Source organism: Syngnathus floridae, chromosome 5 (assembly GCF_059516105.1).
Source record: "Syngnathus floridae isolate MCC-2025c chromosome 5, RoL_Sflo_1.0, whole genome shotgun sequence".
Taxonomy (NCBI): Eukaryota; Metazoa; Chordata; class Actinopteri; order Syngnathiformes; family Syngnathidae; genus Syngnathus; species Syngnathus floridae.
Genome location: NC_142417.1, coordinates 10,273,678 through 10,292,687, shown reverse-complemented (window position 1 = coordinate 10,292,687; position 19,010 = coordinate 10,273,678). Strand labels below are relative to the sequence as shown.

General features: G+C 40.2%; 1 protein-coding gene across 2 annotated transcripts in view; it reads left to right on the top strand.

Moving 5' to 3' along the window:
* Nucleotides 1–2,083: 2,083 nt before the first annotated feature.
* Nucleotides 2,084–19,010, top strand: part of LOC148398070 (tetratricopeptide repeat protein 28-like) — a 145,787-nt gene continuing 128,860 nt past the window's right edge. For both annotated transcript variants that reach the window (XM_088376459.1, XM_088376458.1), the window contains exons 1-2: nt 2,084–2,545; nt 4,950–5,249. In XM_088376459.1, coding sequence (XP_088232585.1) covers nt 2,516–2,545; nt 4,950–5,249 — 330 coding nt within the window. In that variant the 5' untranslated portion in view covers nt 2,084–2,515. The remainder of the gene's footprint in view (nt 2,546–4,949; nt 5,250–19,010) is intronic.

Here is a 19,010-nt window from a genome sequence, read left to right as displayed (position 1 = left end):
CACAGCACCCTTTGCGATGACAGTTTTACACTCTGCCCGCCTGTTGAGGGTCTCCCCTCTAAAGGAGTTGCGCACAGTCACCGCGCACCGTCATTACCAAAAGAGTCGACACTATTTTAGCTCTCATTCTTGACTACCAAAAGGAGCACGGGAGTGTCAAAGAGCAGCCCCAAACCTGAACGATCCGGTGGGCTTGTGGCTCTCCACCGCCACCGCATCTATTTAAAGACCACCAGGATTACTAACGTGACCGAGCATCTCGGCCACTGTGCCTTTTAGATGTATTATATATTGTTCACATAGGCCTACTGTAGTTATTTGACCCCTTGCTGAATTTATAAATTTGCTCACTCAAAAAGAAATTACCAGCCTCCAATTTTGTGTAGTTTATGGTAATAGACGGAATATCAATCGAGCAACTTTTCCAATTGCTCTAGTGACTTGAGAGTTTACTGTAAAAGAGACAACACTGGAAATCTTCATTTTGCAATTGTGTTTAATGTTACAAGATAGCAGCCCAGTGGAACCCTCAAAGGCACTTGCTAAAGATCTGCAGGCAATTAGGACATCAGTCACCAGGAAAATATGTGGTAACACTTTGCCATGTTTGATTGAATTTTTTCAGTGACTGCAAGCTCCGCCCAAGACGTCATGTGCCCTAATTTCACTCGAATTTTTGTCTCGTAATATCAGGAAAAATGGGGCATGGGTGCATGTTCCATTATGAAAATGACTAAAACATATTGAGGGACGGCCTTGTCAATCTCCATGCTTGAACCTAACAGAAAACCTGGTGAGAGCTAAATTTTCTTAGCTGCCTCTTGAAAATTCAGATGAGTGGGCCAAAATCATTCATGAGCTGTGTGCATACCAGATGACCGAGTCCATGAGGTTGCCAACAAGGCTTTCGCAACAAAGTAACTTGGTAACATACTTAGGAAGGGGACAAGCATGCTCCAGCGCCCTGCCCATTCAAAAAAAAAAAAAAAATCACTCTTGCGTAATCAAAACACCCACTGCGACTTTTCATCCCCATGAGACCCCATGGTCAGTTTTGCAGCGCCTCCAGCTGGTTAACTGCTGCTACAGCATATAGAAGAGCTCATTTATGCCCAATTTGTTAAACCACTGACTACGAAATCACTTGAATTTAAAAATCAAATAATGAGGAAACACTTTTTTTTCTAATGCAGAACAGGATTTCACTATGTTATGAAAAACTCTTCTTTTAGCGCTGTCTGTTTTTGATCGCTGCGTCCTGCAGAGACTTCATTTAAAGGCGGCCCTAATTAGGCGCATTTAAATGCAGCCCACAATCATGGCCTTCTTTTCCCCAACGAATAGGAGTATAGAAAAATGCTAATTTCATCGAGGGCCAGTTGGCTGGATTTCATCCCGTGCGATGCTTTGCCAGCCCTATTGTTGCAACTGTGAATGCTGACTAAAGCAGCAGGGTGAATTCAGACAATATGTCCTGATAAACATGCCCAGGCGGCTTGGTGGATTACTGGTCAGCACGTCCGCCTCACAGATCGGAGGGTGCGGGTTCGATTCCACCTCAATGCACTGTGTGAAGTTTGCATGTTCTCCCTGTGACTGTGTGGTTTTTCTCCGGACCCCGCGATCCGTGTGGGGACACGTTGTACAGAAAATGAGTGGATGGATGCCCAGGTTCTCTGCCCCACCTCCCTTTCTCTTGCAGCACATCGCTGGCACTGCATCAGGCAATTGGTTCTCACACTTAATATTTTCTGAAATCCCCCAGCTTTATCAGTACAGTAAAATACACATTTTAGAGTGGCATTTATTTCATGCAGCCGAGGGCACACTTGGACAGTAATTATGCTGTCTAATCACAATCTCCACACCGTATTTTATTAAAATGTCGTTCAGGCAGAGAAAGTGACAGTCAGAAGGTTGCTTCTGTTTTTTTTTCCCAAACATCTTTTTAATATGTTGCACTGAACACGCGGCAATTGTACAAAGTGGTGGGAAAAAAACCCTCCAAACAAACAATAAGCAAAAAAAAAAAAAAAAAAAAAAAAATATATATATATAAGTCAGGTGCTGAAGTGAGGTAATGATTGCCACTTGTCCCTGCAGCACGCATGCAGTCACGTCTCCCTCGATCGGTTTATAAAATGATTTAAAAAATCAGTCGATTTGGACCCGGCGTCAAAAGCTTTTCAAAACACCTACTAAAGCGGTGGAAATAAGCTCTTAATGTCGTGACCGACGCTGCCACCTCACAGCGTTCAGAAGTCGTCCTCTATGGCAACAGCAGGAAAAGAAAAAAAAGAAAACATTTGACAACATGGCGCACTTTCCCTGAGAAAACTTTTTGCTGCAAGCCACTCATACATCTATTTTGGTGGACTTTCCCTGCATTGTGCCGACTCTCAACTGCGAATTGGACTTCATTGCTTTTCAGGACTCCTTATTGCACGAAAAGTCGATTTTTGAAATAAAAGCCGAGGAGTTTGATATGGGATGAGAGCACAGAAACGAAGCCAGGATGGAGAAACAAGCGACTTTGAAAGAAAAGGTAAAATAGATTAAACCAACTCGAATGGACACACACAAAGAGGCTATGGGTTCGCATCATTTTCCGTGCAATACTTTTATCTCGCGCCAGCACCGGAAATGACCATTGTGCACAAACCCACGTCAAAGCCTATTTATTGATTTTCCAGTCGCGCATTCTGCAATGATCGTGCACGGTGTGTGCGTGCGTGCATGTGTTTGTGTGTGTGGTCCCGCTATCATCTGCAAGTTTAGACGCCACGAAGAACAGAACAAATTTGATCTAAACAACAGATGTTTTGCTTGAAAACAAAAGTGTAGCAGTAGTTTCGAGTTTGTGAGATTTAAACCCTGCCATATTGTAATCCAACACAATGTACACCCTTGTGGGTTGTGGAGAAAAACACCGACTAATATGATTGCGCCCCTCGAGCATTCTTATTAAGAAATCTGTGCGAGAGCACACCGCAAACATTACAAGCTCATCAACACTTTGATGATTTACGTCCTTTTCCTAATCAGTAAACAATGGAGGTGCCTATTTTTTTCAGGAGCAAGCCTTTAAATGTCAAATGTATTGTATGCTGCCGTGTTTGTTATTGTTTATATCACTTGTAGATAAGATGTCACTCCTGCTGTAGGATTCTAAAATGAAACTAAAAACCAACATTTTATATTTATTTTTAACATCCAGTTGGAGCTTTCATTGTGTTTTCAGGTGTGGTTTTATCATATATCAATTGGTAAGGAAAAATCTTCATGGGAAAGCTTTTTTTTTTGGAATCATCAGGAAAACAATGTCCAAAAATCATGGGAAAGTACCACTATATTATCGCTTTACATTTCCTCACCACCCAAAGCCTGTGTGCCTGCTTGTGTTCTTCCATTCTCTCAGCCTCTGGAAGTAATTACCAAGCCTGCCCATATCCCAGAATTCAGTTTGAGGAGGAGGTGTGGTGAGAAGGAGGTGGAAGCGAGGCCGGCCCCATAACATGCAACTGGAGATGACTTTCAAGTCAGTAATACATAGTGAGCCACCCTTGCTAAATGGATAAATGGCTACCTTTTAGACCCATGTCACATTTGTTGACCAGCTGGGTTACTATGGCGACATAAGAAGAGAATATATATTTTTTGTCTGACTGTCTCAGGTGGAAGCCAACTGCCGAATACATCGGATAAATACTGGACAGAAATACAATTGTTTCAGTTGTGTGATGTTTCATCAGTAGAAATTGTTTAACTTAATTGTAATGTTACATGGAAATCCCTTTTCTTAAATACTCTACAAAAACATTTATACTGTTTTTAATTGGAGACCAAGAAGAATCCTACATGATTAAATTTGTATGGGATTGCCAATAGACCTCTTGTGCTGCTTCTCACTGAACTCATTTGTCACTTTGTCATATTCGTTTGAACCGAGTTAATGTTGCAGTCGTTTAACCTTCATACATTCACATTAGGCCCAGCCATTTGGCTCATGTCTGTTGTTTTATAGCTTTTTTTGCAAACTGACATTGAGTATGAAGTGAAAGAGCAGCCAGTAAATCGTTGTTAGCAGTTGCATTCACAAGCTAATGAGACCCAATATAAAAGCTTTATTAAAAATGCCGCTTTTCCAAAGATGCCCATTTTTCACGGTAAACAGTTATCAATTTAACAATATGCTTGTGAATGTGGATGCACAGTAGTTTGTAGTGGTGAGGATGTGCGCTGCATTATAATGATATGTGTTTTTGTTTTTGGTCATCCTATGGAGACTCATCATTTCTTCCTTGCTACAAAATACAACCACAATAAAAGCTCCAACATCCTTCCACGTTCCCCAAAACACGCATGTTAGGTTAACTGAAGACTCTAAAGCTATCTACAAAGATGTGAATACGAGTGTGAATGGTTTGTTTGTATGTGCCTTGCAATTGGTTGGCTGGGGTCGGCTTCAAAGTCACCTTTGACCCTCAATGAGGATAAGCGTTACAGAAAATGGATGGCTGGAGGGAGACATGATGGAATTATTCCCCTCTGCGCTAGAATGAAAATGTTATGGTCCCATCATATGTGGTCTGCTATCATGCAGACAAATTACAAATCAAAACCAATTTTTCTTAATCCATCATTCTTTTTCGCAGTTCAACTTTAGTGTATGATGCTAATGTTATATTGGCATACTTCATCATTGCGTGAGATATGATTTTCTGAGGTTTTGGGCTTGCCCTTGTTTTTCTGCATTTAAAGTACTCAGTGCTTTAAGACATCCATCTACCCATCAATTTTCTCTACCGCTGAGAACTATGAGGCGGATGTGCTAATCACTGCGCTGCCACACAGGCATAGAAAATCTGTCAATTGCCTCTGAGCCCGAGCAGGTAACCTTTGACCCTGACGAAAGACCAGATTTTCATCTTGTCATTCTATTTCTCAAGGTTTCAACCTCCGGCTGTCGGCCGATGGGCAGATCCGCTCGCCGCGCCTCAGGAGACAACGGGACCCGGTGCGGTCTCAGCAAAGCCGATTTCATGGAGAAAGTGCAACGCAGCAATGAGGCATGCCAGCGTGGGGACTTTCAAGCCGCCCTCGAGTTGTACGGCGAAGTTTTGCAAGCCGACCCACAGAATTGCATCCTGTACAGTAACCGGTCCGCCGCTCTTGTCAAGCTGGGCCAACACCAGGCGGCTCTGGACGATGCAGAAAAAGCTTGCCAGCTCAACCCTAAATGGCCTAAGGTAAGAGGAATTGAATATTGATGCGATCCACTAGTTTATTAATATTTTATATAGAAAAGTTGTATTTGTGGCCACAGTTGGAGAGGCGATAAAATAAGGATTGTAAATTTTAATCTAATCTAGTCCAGTGATTTACCAACTATCTTTTCTTGTGGGTGATTGACATAGTGTGAAATCTAAACATTGCTTTCATATATTCAAAAAGTGCAATGGGTATACATTTACACTACGGCATATTTTGTGTACATTTATTATGTTATGCAACATTACACGATCACACAATTTATTATGGTCAAAAGCATCATCATCAAATAAGAATACGACAATGATTATTATTATCAATGAAGAATATGACTTTGAAATAATGCAAAAATGGCATCACGCATAAAATGAAGCAAATGGATGGACATTTTGATTTATTGAAGTGTCTTAATAGTCTTTTTTAGTGTCATTGCTTGTCATTGAACCCAAATGTATGAAATGTCATATTCCTGTCAGTATATTTGTTAGTCACCAGTTCATGGATAAAAACAAAAAAACGGCACCACACTGGCATTTCTCCTGATGTTGTCCACAGAATTACCACAGCTATCCGACATTTTGGCTTCCTTCCTGTGGCCGAGCCCACACAGTGAGAGAAGTATTGTAGTGAAAAACATGCACTATTTTTCTAACAAGGGAAATCTCCAAAAGCATAAGACACAAAATCAGCTAAGGCATAACGTCTTGCGAATTCATTGAAAGATTAAAGACCATACAACTAAATTCAACATCTTCACTGGTCAGTGACAGTAGCCTACAAACTTTTTGGAGTTCCTCTCTCCGCACTTGTCCGAACCATGTGCACTTCTAACCTGTGATAGATTTCACATCAGTCGCAGCCCAATTTCTCACAGAGAGAGCGATTTCATCGATTACATGATTTAGCGTGGAGAGAGGCTTTTGTCTTTCCACAGAGAGATTGATGATAACGTGCTAGAGTGATATTGACGCTAATTTGTCACCACGGTGATGCATCACATCTTTGGTCTGAGGTCACGTATCTTCAAAAGCTCAGGTAGGTTTTCTTCTCATGGTACCCCAGCAAGACTGTCACTTTGTATTTGACCCAATGGTTTTGAGCGAGGGGGCTTGCATCATCATTCACTGACATGTGAATCCCGTGTACTATCTTCCCTGTTGTCAATTTGCTTGAAGGACGCTTTATTCACTTGGGTGATATTTCACTACCTACTCAATCCTGTCACGCTGGAGTCAAATTGAATATCGTTTCTACAGCCCTGCTCGTTGCTTTTCTTTTGTATGCTGTCCAAGTACAAAGCAGTCTTTGTGGTGGGACTGGGGGAGGGTTTGCCTTCATCTAGACTCTGTTCTCCTCCCTTCTTGGGTTTGCTTACTCTCTTGGTCAAGTTTGATGCTGCAGCTTCACTGTCAATGCTTGACCTCGCCATTATGTTTTCATTCTGTGCTTAAGGCTAACAGATTTATTCATGAGGCTTCAAAATGAGGTTTGTTTATTTTCATTGAAGCACCACTAGGGGGCAGTGTTGGCAAATAGAAAGTTAATTGTGCAACGTTTTGACGTGTGCGGTATTAATAGGCATGCAAAGCAATTTGAGTTGAGCACTTCCTTTTTTTTTAAGCAAAAGAAAATCACATGCAGTTTTCAACATGGGGCCATAAATAAATAACAAACTCTCTGTCTTTCCTGTTTCTTTCAGTACATTTGGGTCACATTTTCTTGAATGTAAAATCCATCCATTATTTTAGCAATGTTATTTCAGTCAGTGCAGTGCAGTATCATCTGAAAGAATTGCATTTACTCCTGTAGACGTGGAGAACTGCCTCATAGTGTTGGTTCGATGGTCGTCCATCCCCAATATTTTGGAGCAATAGCGTTCATCTGATTTTGTGACTTGTTGGATGTAGAAACAGGGATTAAAGTGTGGTGACGTTCAGATCTTGTGTGAGTACATAATATCATCAATCATACCTTCCTATGACTAGGCTTCTGGATTGGCCTGTCAAGTGTTGACAGGCATGGTTTTGCTGCCCCAGGCACCAGTGAGCAGCCCACCCTCCCAAAGAAGGTTGAGAGGCGTGAAGGAACCCCCCCCCCCCCCCCCCCCCCCACACACACACACACATTTCGAATGTGTCAGGTCTCACGGTTGCGAGTGCCAACAAACACATTCTGAAAGAAGAAAGAGAATGTGCCGTTTAATGGCCCAAGACAGCTTTAGGCCTTTTGTACCTCACCCTGGTTCTGAATATAAAATGCTTAAATGAGAGCAAAACGGTGTGTCATTTCACAGAAGAGGGGCATGTCTGTTTGCGTTTTGTCTTACTGAGTCTCATGTGGGAGGAGAAAATTCATTTATGTCTGTTTCTTTTTTCATGTTCAATTTATTACCTCTAAGTAGATTAGGATTCCATGACTGCCCAAAATCTTGTGAGGCGCGGCTTGCGGTTTGGGCTAAGGAAATACACACGACATTCTTCAAAATGTTTCTTCGGACCCTATCAATATGATCCCCAATTGCTACTGATTGAATTTGAAATGGTTTCGTCTTGGTGGAATACTGTGTTTTACAATACTGACTTCCAGACTAGTTTGAAGATGTAAGTAAACTTTAGCCAACAGTTCTTTATGACGGATGCTTGTACTCTTTTGTTGTGCGTTTTACTCAAGGGGTGTTTTGGAATTCTTTGTTGGCCCATCACACCTTAAGCATTTTTTTTCAGGCGAGTGACTGGGAGGACAATAACTTTCTTGCGATTGATGCCTTACCTGTTTGGCTCCTCCATCAGGTCCCATCTTCCTCCTCACCACTGCTGTTTCAGTGGCATGTTAAATAAACAGAGCCCTCTGCTATCACTCCTGTGCTCCAGCCTGAGAGCTGACAGGAGAGTTCCCTGAGAGCCAGAAAGACAAGTGGCACTGCAGCACTGAGAGGCTAGCATTTGCATATCTTCCGATTATAGCCTGTGATGGTGCCTATCCAGGGTATTCTATCTTCTTGTTTGAAGCACAGACTTAGAGAGATAGTTAAAGTCCAGCACATTTTCCAGATTATGCCATTTACTGTATATATAGCTTTTTTGGCCAAGCAAAAAAAAAAAAAAAAAAAGCCCATTTTGGAGAAGAGGTCTTGGTCATGGTGCGTGGATGCAGCGAGGGGATGTAATTACAGCTGCAGCATATCCAGCAATTGTGTGAGGATGCTGAAATGCTGATGAGACTTTTAAAGCTTTTTCTCCCCATACATGCTTGGTGATGACTCTGGCTTTTGCTGTTAATGTACAGTGGAGAAAGAAAAGAGCCTCATTTTTGGACTTTTCATTGCATTAGAGCATTTTTTTTTGTCTTTTAACCTAGCTTCCATTCAGCACATGAACAATACAGTCTTCAACAGCAGAACAGCATATTAAATTGGTACGGGCAATTGGTACAACCATTTTGATTCCTGTATCATAGTGGAGCAAAACTGTGCTGTTGGCCATTACACCTAGAAAATGATTGTGTCATGATGAAATTTCCATAACATTTCCCTCGCAAGAAAGGTGACTCATTTCTCTTTGTTCATAGTGTTTCTTAGGGCCACAATTACTTCTAAGACTGGATTTATGAGCTCAAGATGAGCTAAACTGATTGGTGGGTCTAAATGCCTAGTTTTAAAAGGGAAATAGGTGTTCACCTTTAGTTTATTTGGAAGGACAATTTTTAAAAAATACCTTTTATTGTTCCAAGCATGTCCCGACTGACGTGTATGAGAGGCACAAACAACACGCCTGCAAATAGAGTGGAGCTTGTTTACAAAAGCACTCTGTGTTGGCGTATTCCCACTAGTGAGTTGGTCTCTATATTTAGGGATTTTGCTGTTGTCTCTAACTGCTATTGAACACCCCCCAATCACCTCCCCCAGATAAGAAATAGATAGATAGAAGAAATAGATCATATGAGCAGAACCAGTTTCATCTTCACATTTCTATAAGAGTAACTCAGGCAATTATGCTCAACTTTACCAACATTGTGCTAATAACAATGATTTATTGACCTGTTGGAAACTTTTAACTTGAGGTATGTGCATCCATGATGCAAATGTTTTGTACCTTTGCTCACCTGTATAGATGATGATTGATGTCCTATTGAATCTTTTGGTTTAATTCTTGGGTTTTGAAAATATATCAGTTCAAATATAATTGTTCAGCTGATGCTTGAAGTGTATTTTAGCTATTAGGTTGAGGCTATCAAAAAAATCTATGTTTTTCCTCTAAACTGGTAAGTTACACAAAAATGTTTCCGAATGGATTACTTTGCATTCAGAACTGGACTATAAACATTTCCTAATTAAGACAATATACATCCTCTGCCATTGGATCATGACAAGTTCTTGACTCGAGTTTCCCCTCTTCTGCTGCAATGCTGTTTTCCACTGTAGCACACCACGGAGAGATTCGAGTCATGAACCACTAATAAGAGGGTTCCATTTTGCTTCCACCCAGCCGAGGCTTGAACTAATGAACAAATTAAATGAATGGCATTTAATTACAGGCCAGAGTGAGCTGGACGGACAGAAGGTTGGCGCTAGCGGGTACAAACCTTAAATTATTTGTCTGGAAAATCGTGAAATGAGCGGGAGTCGTTAAACTTCGTCTCTTTACTTTTGGAAGGCCTTGTGGCCGGGTAGCATTCATCATGTACAGTTGGAGGGAAAGTGACCACATGCCAGTCTGTTGTTTTGATTTGAACACACTTCCCTGGCACAGCTGTTTCGGTTAAAACACACATGGGAAGAAACAAACCCGGGACTTGTCATATTTAGTCAAGGCCGCCCTTATTTTACATTTCGTGGGACCTTTAGAAGTTATGCAGACTCTGGTGTCCGTAATGCATACAGACAATACAATACAACTGTGGCATTTACATGAACTGGATAGATGCAATTTGCTCTACATTTCAATCTATTATCACACATACCACACTTTCTTTATCTAGTTGACATTTTCCCAAATTGCCTTTGCTTTTTGTCTGATAAATTGTCACTGTGTAATGTTCTATAGTTCAGGCACAACATGTACAAGGTGTCTGAAATATTGAATTTAACAAAAGAATTAGATTCCATTATGCAGTTTTTTTTCTTTGTTTCCTTCGCTTTAGTTGAGTGAGTCCTACTCGTCCACATTCCGCTTATAACGAGGTTTCTCTCTCTGTGTTGGTAGCCAAGTGGTTTTCCTTTCTACCACCCAGGCGCTCCACCAAATTGTAGACTCTCATGAAATGGAATTCCTTCACATGAAAGACCAGGAAAACTCCCACCAAAAATGAAAATAGACCATTTTTTCCCTCTTTTGTATTGTAACATGAAACCATTTCAATATCCGACTTGCCCAATGAGCAGCATCACTTCATACAACTGTGCATGTGCTAACTGACCTTTTACCCCAAAGCTATGCATATCTAGACTGTCCTGCAGATATGTATGACTCAGAACTAGGGAGGCGTCATGTAGAGGGTGATGTCACACAAATGTTAAGCAGTCAGGCCCATCAACACCTACTGGCCAGCCAGCACATGCATCATTGCAAAGCACCTTCTCCTAAAATATAATGGATCTAAATTAGGTGAACGTTTATGTGAACACTCACAGACACACATGCTCTTTACGGATATGTTGTTTTAGGAGGCATTGATGTATGAAAACGTGGGGGTGGTGCTTAGGAAAGACAATTGATAAATCCAGTATATTTATAGAGCACATTTAGAAACAACACAGCCGTTAGTGGGAAAAGGTGGAACAAAGGAAGATTTAAAAACAACAAGGTTGACCTTAGAGCATTGACAATAAAAACGTAATATGAACCCAATAAAACACTGAACACCGCAAGAAGGTTTAAACAAAAATAGTGTAGTAAAAATGTGAAACCTTTCGCAAATGGATGACAACTTGATTAAAACTATCCCTATTCACCTAGCTGCAAAAATGCTTTGAACAATTCCTATCATGCCTCTTTCAAGTGGCTATATGGCTCATAATACGTTTTGTGAACTGCCTCTTCAACTTAGCATCAGCGTACCATCTTTTTTCCAAAATATTCATTTTGGATTATTTTTTTTAAGGGCATGCCAATCTGCAGGAAAATATAATTACAACAATTAAAGGCAGAAGTCTCTTCATCCCAAAAGAAATAGCATGCAAAAGGTTTTGTAATCACCTCACACAAAAACCTCTCAATCACGTGAAAGAATGTCTGCAACCTTGGAATGCTCAGTGGATACGTCAAATGAGTATCAGCTTAATAGCTTTTTGCCTGCTATTTCATGGCAAAGAATGTCAAAGGGCTCAGCGAATCTGATCTCATTGCAATGCTCGTAGCATAACGTCTTGCTCCTGATAGTGGAATCAGCCTTTTTAAGGCCTGAGGAAATGAGCTAAACAATTGCACTCTGCTCTTAGCATCCAAGCCCTGAAGTTGTCCAGATGCTCTTTCGTTTTCTTACAATGCTTCATTTGGCTGCCTTCTATTGTGCCGACCCCACCCACTTGGGAGCTTGGCAATGCTCAGGCTCAAGACCTGGATGCTTTTAGAATTAGCACACGTGGCTCCGATCCAGCGAAGAAGAACTCCCATTGGGGAAAGGATGTAGAGCGAAGAGCAGCCTGCAAGGCACCCATTAGAATACGGATAACGGCAAATACGGGATTTTGGAACTGCTTCCCAATTCTGTTGTGGGCACCCTTGAACTTTTGATGACTCGCAGAATCGCACATGCTTTTGTTTGTCTGAGTGGGTGCCAGGAGAAAACACTAACTACGTTGGACCACAGATGTATCATTACATCTTTCTTTAAGGAGTTCTCGGACTGGGCTGTGGTGTGTTTCAAACAGCACCTATCCATGACGTAACCTTCTTCTCTCAAATGAGTCATATGCCCTGGTTTCTCACAAAGTAAAATGATGGGTGGGTTCACTGGTGGCTGATTGGGGTCACAGGAAAGAGCTTGAGATTGAAACTCCCTTGCAACATCTTCTGTTCGCATTCATTTGTTTTTTGACACACGTGTGCTATTTCGGTGGCTGGAAAAAATGATGGAGCGGAGGGAACGAGAAGTTCTCATAAAAAATATTACGTCATGTCACCCGTGCGACATAACCTACTTCTTATCGCTTGCTATTGTTGATGTTCATTTCATTACCTGATAGCCGTGGTACAAAAACACCTTTACTTCCATTACAGGCGCGCTATATTACATGTTAGCCGTTGAAATTAATAACATTGGTGCTCCTCGTCAAGAAATGAAAAACGCTCCACGGGAAATGGCAAAATGCACCCATGTAAAATGCCAGTGCACATTAGTAGAGCACATTTATTTACTATGCCGCTAAAATCCATCATTGTTTCAGTCAGAGGCAATCAATTGATACATGAAGAAAAATGTGTCTTATTTGTCAGTGGTACTCATGTGGAACCAGAATGAGAACAAGGAGTGCAACCAGGCTTTGGTTTAAGTATGACCCGATTTTATCTCTTAAGTGTGTGCTGCTTGGCCACAATGTTTGTGTAATTACTGAATTAACAAGCGTGTCGTATATGATTAATGATAAATGATTTCCTAATAAATAATGGATGTTTGGGAGGCAAAGTGGAACAAAGATGCAATGTGTACAATATATTAGCTTGTTTCTGTGATAGCTACAAATTTTGGCTCGAGATGGAAAGCAGGATAGTTTAATATTCAATTTGCGCTCAGTGAGTGATGGAACTTATGTCAAAACAGTTTGATTTCCAGGTTCAATTATTCTAAATACCTCTTGGACTGCCCTTCCTGTCCAGGCATCTACAGTATAAATATTTTATTCTAATTTCTTTTTCAGTTCTTTCATTGAGGGTGACAGAGAAATTCCCAAGGTATACGTCGCAAGAGTAGATATGCTTATTATTTAAATTCCATTTTGGCTTGTTTTATGAGTGTAGACATCATTGATCATTATCAATTGCTAAGTCACTTCTGTTCACTTGGCTTGTTGAAAACAATTTGTATGTTAATTGTTCGGTTCTAAATATATATTTGTGAAGGAGATTGCAGAAGCTCAGTTCAAAAAGAAAACAAACTACAAGGAAGTGAATAGCTGAGGTGGAAATGATAGAATTCATTTTGCTGCTTTCAGTTCAATTTACAGGCTGTCTGCTGCTCGTTATGACTTGTAAGTAGAAATGAAATGGTGCTATCTTTTTCGTTTTATTAGTCACACGTTTCCTCTTTTTTAATTAGCTGCTCTGAAAAGTGTACAGCATATCCATTATGAACTAAAAACTGAGGCAAATAAAAACGTACTGCTCTTTAATATCTTCTGTGCTGGAGCAAGACTTGTTAATATCCAAATTGTATCCAAGGGACAAGGTCAAGCAGGGAGATGATTGGTTGAAGGATGAGGAAAAGGGCTGGAATGATAAAATGCACTGGTGAATAGAGCACATATGTGCACTTGTGCAAGCAAGCAATGACCTGATTGGCCAAGACACGAAGAGGCTGACAGTTGTGGAGAGGCATTAAACTAATAAACACAATAACTTAATTCCATATACAGAGGCAAGAATTTCACATAACACTAGAACGACACAACCAATTTCAATGAAACATGGAGGTTTAGCGTGCGTGCTGAGCAAATAGTTTGAGTTTGAGTCACAATGGAATTGTTCACCTTGACACTGAAGAAAAAATCGTAGTTGGCATTTTGTGTTGACCTTTGTGTACGACACATTCTGACTTGTGTTATTTACAGTATTTTGACCTCTGCTATGTTCATATGATTTGAAGGTTGCCTCCACTCGGGGTGACACGAATAAAGTAGATGAAACCGGAAAATTGGGAACAAAGTACAGTCAGCAAATCAGACAAGCTCACCTACCGACTGTTCAACCTACCAACTCTGGAATGGAAAAAACGTAACACCTCGTGTTCTTACCAGAAAACAACATTTTGAGGTGCCTAATATTTTCTTGAAGCTCAAACAGTATGGCTGCTGCTTTCATGTTGTAATATTACAAAGACAGGAAGCTGCTCGCTACATAAATAAATAGATAAATAAATAAATAGATAAATAAATAAATAAATAAATAAATAAATAAATAAATAAATAAATAAATAAATGGGTGAACAAACAAATAAAAGCATATGGATATTACAGATGCTGCTGACCTCGTAGCTCCATATGGACTGCACTTGTGCATTCTGGCAAAACACAGACTACAGTATTTTCTGGACTATGAGTTGCAGTTTTTTTTTCATAGTTTGGCCGGGGGTGCGACTTATACTCAGGTATTGCATATAATGTATTGGTATGGCTTGGCGTACCCAGTAATGTATAATTTGTTGTGAAAGCTCATGAGGTATACAACATGGCATTTTTGATTGGCTGCTACCGCCGCAACGGGACGACGACGATTCGCAATAGAAACTGAAGGAAAACTGTTGCCTTAATGTTGGCAATTACAGATCAGTCGCAGAACCTCGTCCACTTCAGTCGCATTTGGCTGCGTCATTAAGTATGTGGCGGGCTTAACTGGTCATTAGTAATAGTAGTAATACTCCCTCATTTTCATCAGTGCACACACTACTGATTAGAGTAACAATTTAACAGTTCAACCTTGGCAGAGCTTTGAATTCAACTGTTTGTGACATTATTTCTTCCATGTTAAGTGTATTTCTTTATTTCCACAGGGAAGCACAATTGTTATTTTTTGTTAGCACTTTCACTTATTGCACAGGATAACATTAATTCCAGATATTTTAAGGGTGTTAGCACTTGACACCCATCTCTAGAGGGCCGCGAGAATTAATGTGTGCAATTAAGCGTAGGGGATATTGCATCCATTAAAGCTGGAGTTTGTGTTTATCTTTGATTAAGGTTTTTCATTAGTGTCTGCAACATCGTTGCGTTGTCGCAATGTGTGAAAGGAACCGAGAATAAACTGAAGGAAGAAGAATTTCTTTGCTTGAATTTGCAGTCATACTTGATGCTGCCACAATGTAATTGGAGCAGACGTCACGTGGACTTGCAGAGCTGCAGAGGCCAGTCAAAACTGGGGCGAGACACCTTAACAAGGTTTTAAAAGAGAAAGAGCTCACACAGGCACTCGCATCAAATCTGTGACTTCTAGTTCACAGGAGGATACCAGTTGGAAGCACTTTGTTTCCGATCAATACGTTTTATTGTAACAGCAGCTGTGTCACTCCTCTCATCAAATGATCGCGCAAATCCATTTGTCATTTGTCACAACAAATGCAGTGTGTGAAAACAAAAAATCTATCTAGAATTGAGATGTTTTCATGTGACTTGCTTTGACTAGATGCCAAAATGACTGAACAAAATTCTGTTTTTAAGCGATAATCTAGGCGTTTATTGCAAGTACATGAATCAACTTGCATGTTTCCTCTTGTGTCATCCTGCACGTGTCAACCAGCAAAGTCAAATTCAGGCCACAACCCCCGTCGGAGGTAAAACGCTGGGAAATTCTTATCTGACATTGTGCTGAGAAACAGGAAAGTAGTTGGGAAGTTTGTCAACAAAGCTCGGAAGTGACCTGTTACTTGTCGGGGTCACAGTTGTGATAATTCAAACATTGTGTTTTTGACGTTTTTACAATTTTGGCAAAAACATCGGCCTAAGAAATGTTGTATTTTTTATGCAAAATGCAAATTATTTTGCATTCTGCCATTACACTACAAAGGTTTGTCATATCATTTTATAATCATTTAGTAAGTATGTATTTTGAAAAACACGATAACGTGATCAATCTGTCATCCTGATGATGTCATCCAAAGAGTATACATCTAAATGAGTTCAATAGAAATAGCAGCCCATGTTGAAGACAGATTTACAGCAAAGCAACAATTGTACACCATAAAGTATACATGAATAGTTTTGGGAGTTCCACGCCTTGAGCTAGAATGTTTTGATTGCAAAGTTAATATCGAGTGAGCTCATTGAGATGTAAAACTGTTTATCCCATATAGTTTATCTCTCCGGCTAGTCAAACTGTGTTTACATATACACAGGGCTCAGTGTATCATAATGAAATATGTATCGAGGATCAGAATCTTCCTAATTACTTGCACACTTTTCATCGAGCCATAAAACGAATAAATTACACATTTACCCTAAGCATTGGTCCCTTTCGTTATGATGTGGTCTCATTTCGATTTCATCTCTGTCTGTACTTCATCTAATTGCACATTCACATCCGCTGCAGGATAGCTCGTGTTCCCCAGGGCAACACTTACTTGGCCTAGCCAATTGCTTCATATCGTGTCGGGAATATACCTAACCTATATGTTATTTTGTTTTAATTACTCAGAAAAACTAAAAGCATGCATATGAGCACCTTTTTGCTGGCGTACTGCTACTAAGAAAAGATAGTAATTCCTCACTTAGTCCTTGGCACACTTAGCACGATGCCAAGGCATGATTAAAGAAGATGCTTATATGCGTGCAGAACCCTCAAGGGACTTGAAAAGTCTTTTTGTCTGACCTGTTTGACTGAATAAATAAGGGTGTTTAAATGGGACAGGATAGAGGACAGGCTGCAGAGGTCAATACAACCTCACTGCTGGAACGGCTGCAATTATAACAACGGCACGGCTCGGCTCCTTCACAGACACGAGAATAGAGTAATACAATGCGAGTCAATGTCTGTGAGTCAATTTCTAATCTACACTAAACAGTAATTGTTCTCAAAGGAACCTATACCTTTTTATAAAAAGGGAGAAGAACCGTATGTCACTAAGCTGTAAAGTCAAATGTCACTACAAATGTATGTACAGTACCACCCTAATGAAAAGTTAATATCACAGACCAGTAGAATATGAAAAGAATTATATTTGCTTAACTAGATCACTTGAGATACCTCATCTGTCTTTGGGGATGGGATGGGTTACTCTCTCCCGACTGGTTACTCACTTGGGCTTAATTTATCATTTGCAAAATTATAATGTAGCAGGATTTGGAAGAAAAGATTGACTGCCACTTTCTGTCCCCTAACTTTGACTCCTTGGGCAAACTGGCCCCTGATAACCATGGCTAGTTACATCTTGAACAACTTGTTCTCATGTCCAGCTGCCATAAAGGAATGACATACTTCGACTTTCTGAGAATTCCTTACAGCGTGCGTCTGGATATTGTTGCTCCATTGTTCCCTCATTATATCTTGTCAAGGATAAATCATGTTGCAATGAAATGATCATGAGCTGTAATAAAAGGCTTACAACAAAGTTAGTCATGCATTTTTTTGCATCCTTTGTAAATTTTCCACGAGTTTTGAGCTGTGGCCTAATTCCTCCACCAAGCTAGCAAGAAAGAGCTTAAAACAAACCTAACAATATACAAGATTATTATTTGTGTTTAAATGTCTTTGTACTCATCATTATTTCACACTTTAATTTAGCACTGTCATGAAAGTGATGTGGTTACAGGCCAATACTTTTCAAGGTATTTTGATTTTGAAAAGTGATTTGGACATAATTGAATATAAAAGCTTTGCTGGGGCTTCTCTTTGTGGTGGTATGCGCTGTATTGGGGATAAGGCTTTACTGGAATGATTATTGTTTTGCTTTGATGAATCATTACTCAGTGGTTGATTGAGCTGACCTTTCTCATCTTTTATCTCTGCTGTTCTATAACTTGGACCATTTGGAGCTATGTCACAGAGTCAGTTCCATTATGACATGAGAAATGTAATGTGTGTGTGCACACTTGTTTGCCATAGTGGTTGACCACCAAAGCTGAGCAATAAGCATGTATTAGACAATCTGTTGTGGTATGGGAAGATGTTGGGTGTAGTCTAGTTTTCTAGAAATATGGTTTTAATATAATCTAAAGAGCTAAAGAAAAGCTGTTTTCAACATTTGGTTTGGAACATTAGCTAGACCATACCATTTACTCTTTGAAAACAGTGGTGGCGCTAGAGGGAGCGCTGCGAGGGCACTGCCCCCCCCCACCCCTCAATCTTCAGAAACATGCCAGACTTTGGGATATTTTCAGATTTTTCCGGGATTTTTTTTCCCCACTTTTCCACCCAAATTGTGTTTTGTTTTGCAGACCCACTGAGATATCCTTGAGCCGCCAGAGTTGTGCAAATATCAATATAATTATGTGTTCTGTTGAAGCATACTTTGGCAAATTCATAGGTGTGTTTTGATTGGCCATGATGTGGCCGAGTAATGTCTGATAAAACACGCGTCCTGAACATTTCACGAGCAGGAACCTATGAAGGTTTCTATTCTTGTCCATGTTTTATTAGGTGTGTTGATGGAATAAAGAGTCTTGCTTTGGAGTTGAGGCCACAGACAAGGAGGGATGCTTTCTGTGTGTAAAGTGACTATAGTGGTGTATTTTTAAGACCCTATCTCATATTCCTAACGTCCGCCTGGGTTCCGAGGAGAGAAATGGATTGGGATTACAGTGTCTCACTGCTGTGCTCCTGTCACTCACTGAAGAACATTTCTTGGTACCTCTTTGTTAACAAACGTCTTAAGAGGCACGTGAAGGGTCAGGGGTTCAATTGAAAGCACTTCACTCTTATTACTAAGGATAAATCCATTTTATTTGAAAGATTATCACATTATTCTCAGACTTTGACTATTTCCTGTTCTAAACTGAAACTGATAATGTACACTGCCTAGTTGATCATTAATGCATCACTCAAGTATGTATATCCCGACAAAAAAGGCAATATTTATCAGATTGTTTGCTAAGTAAG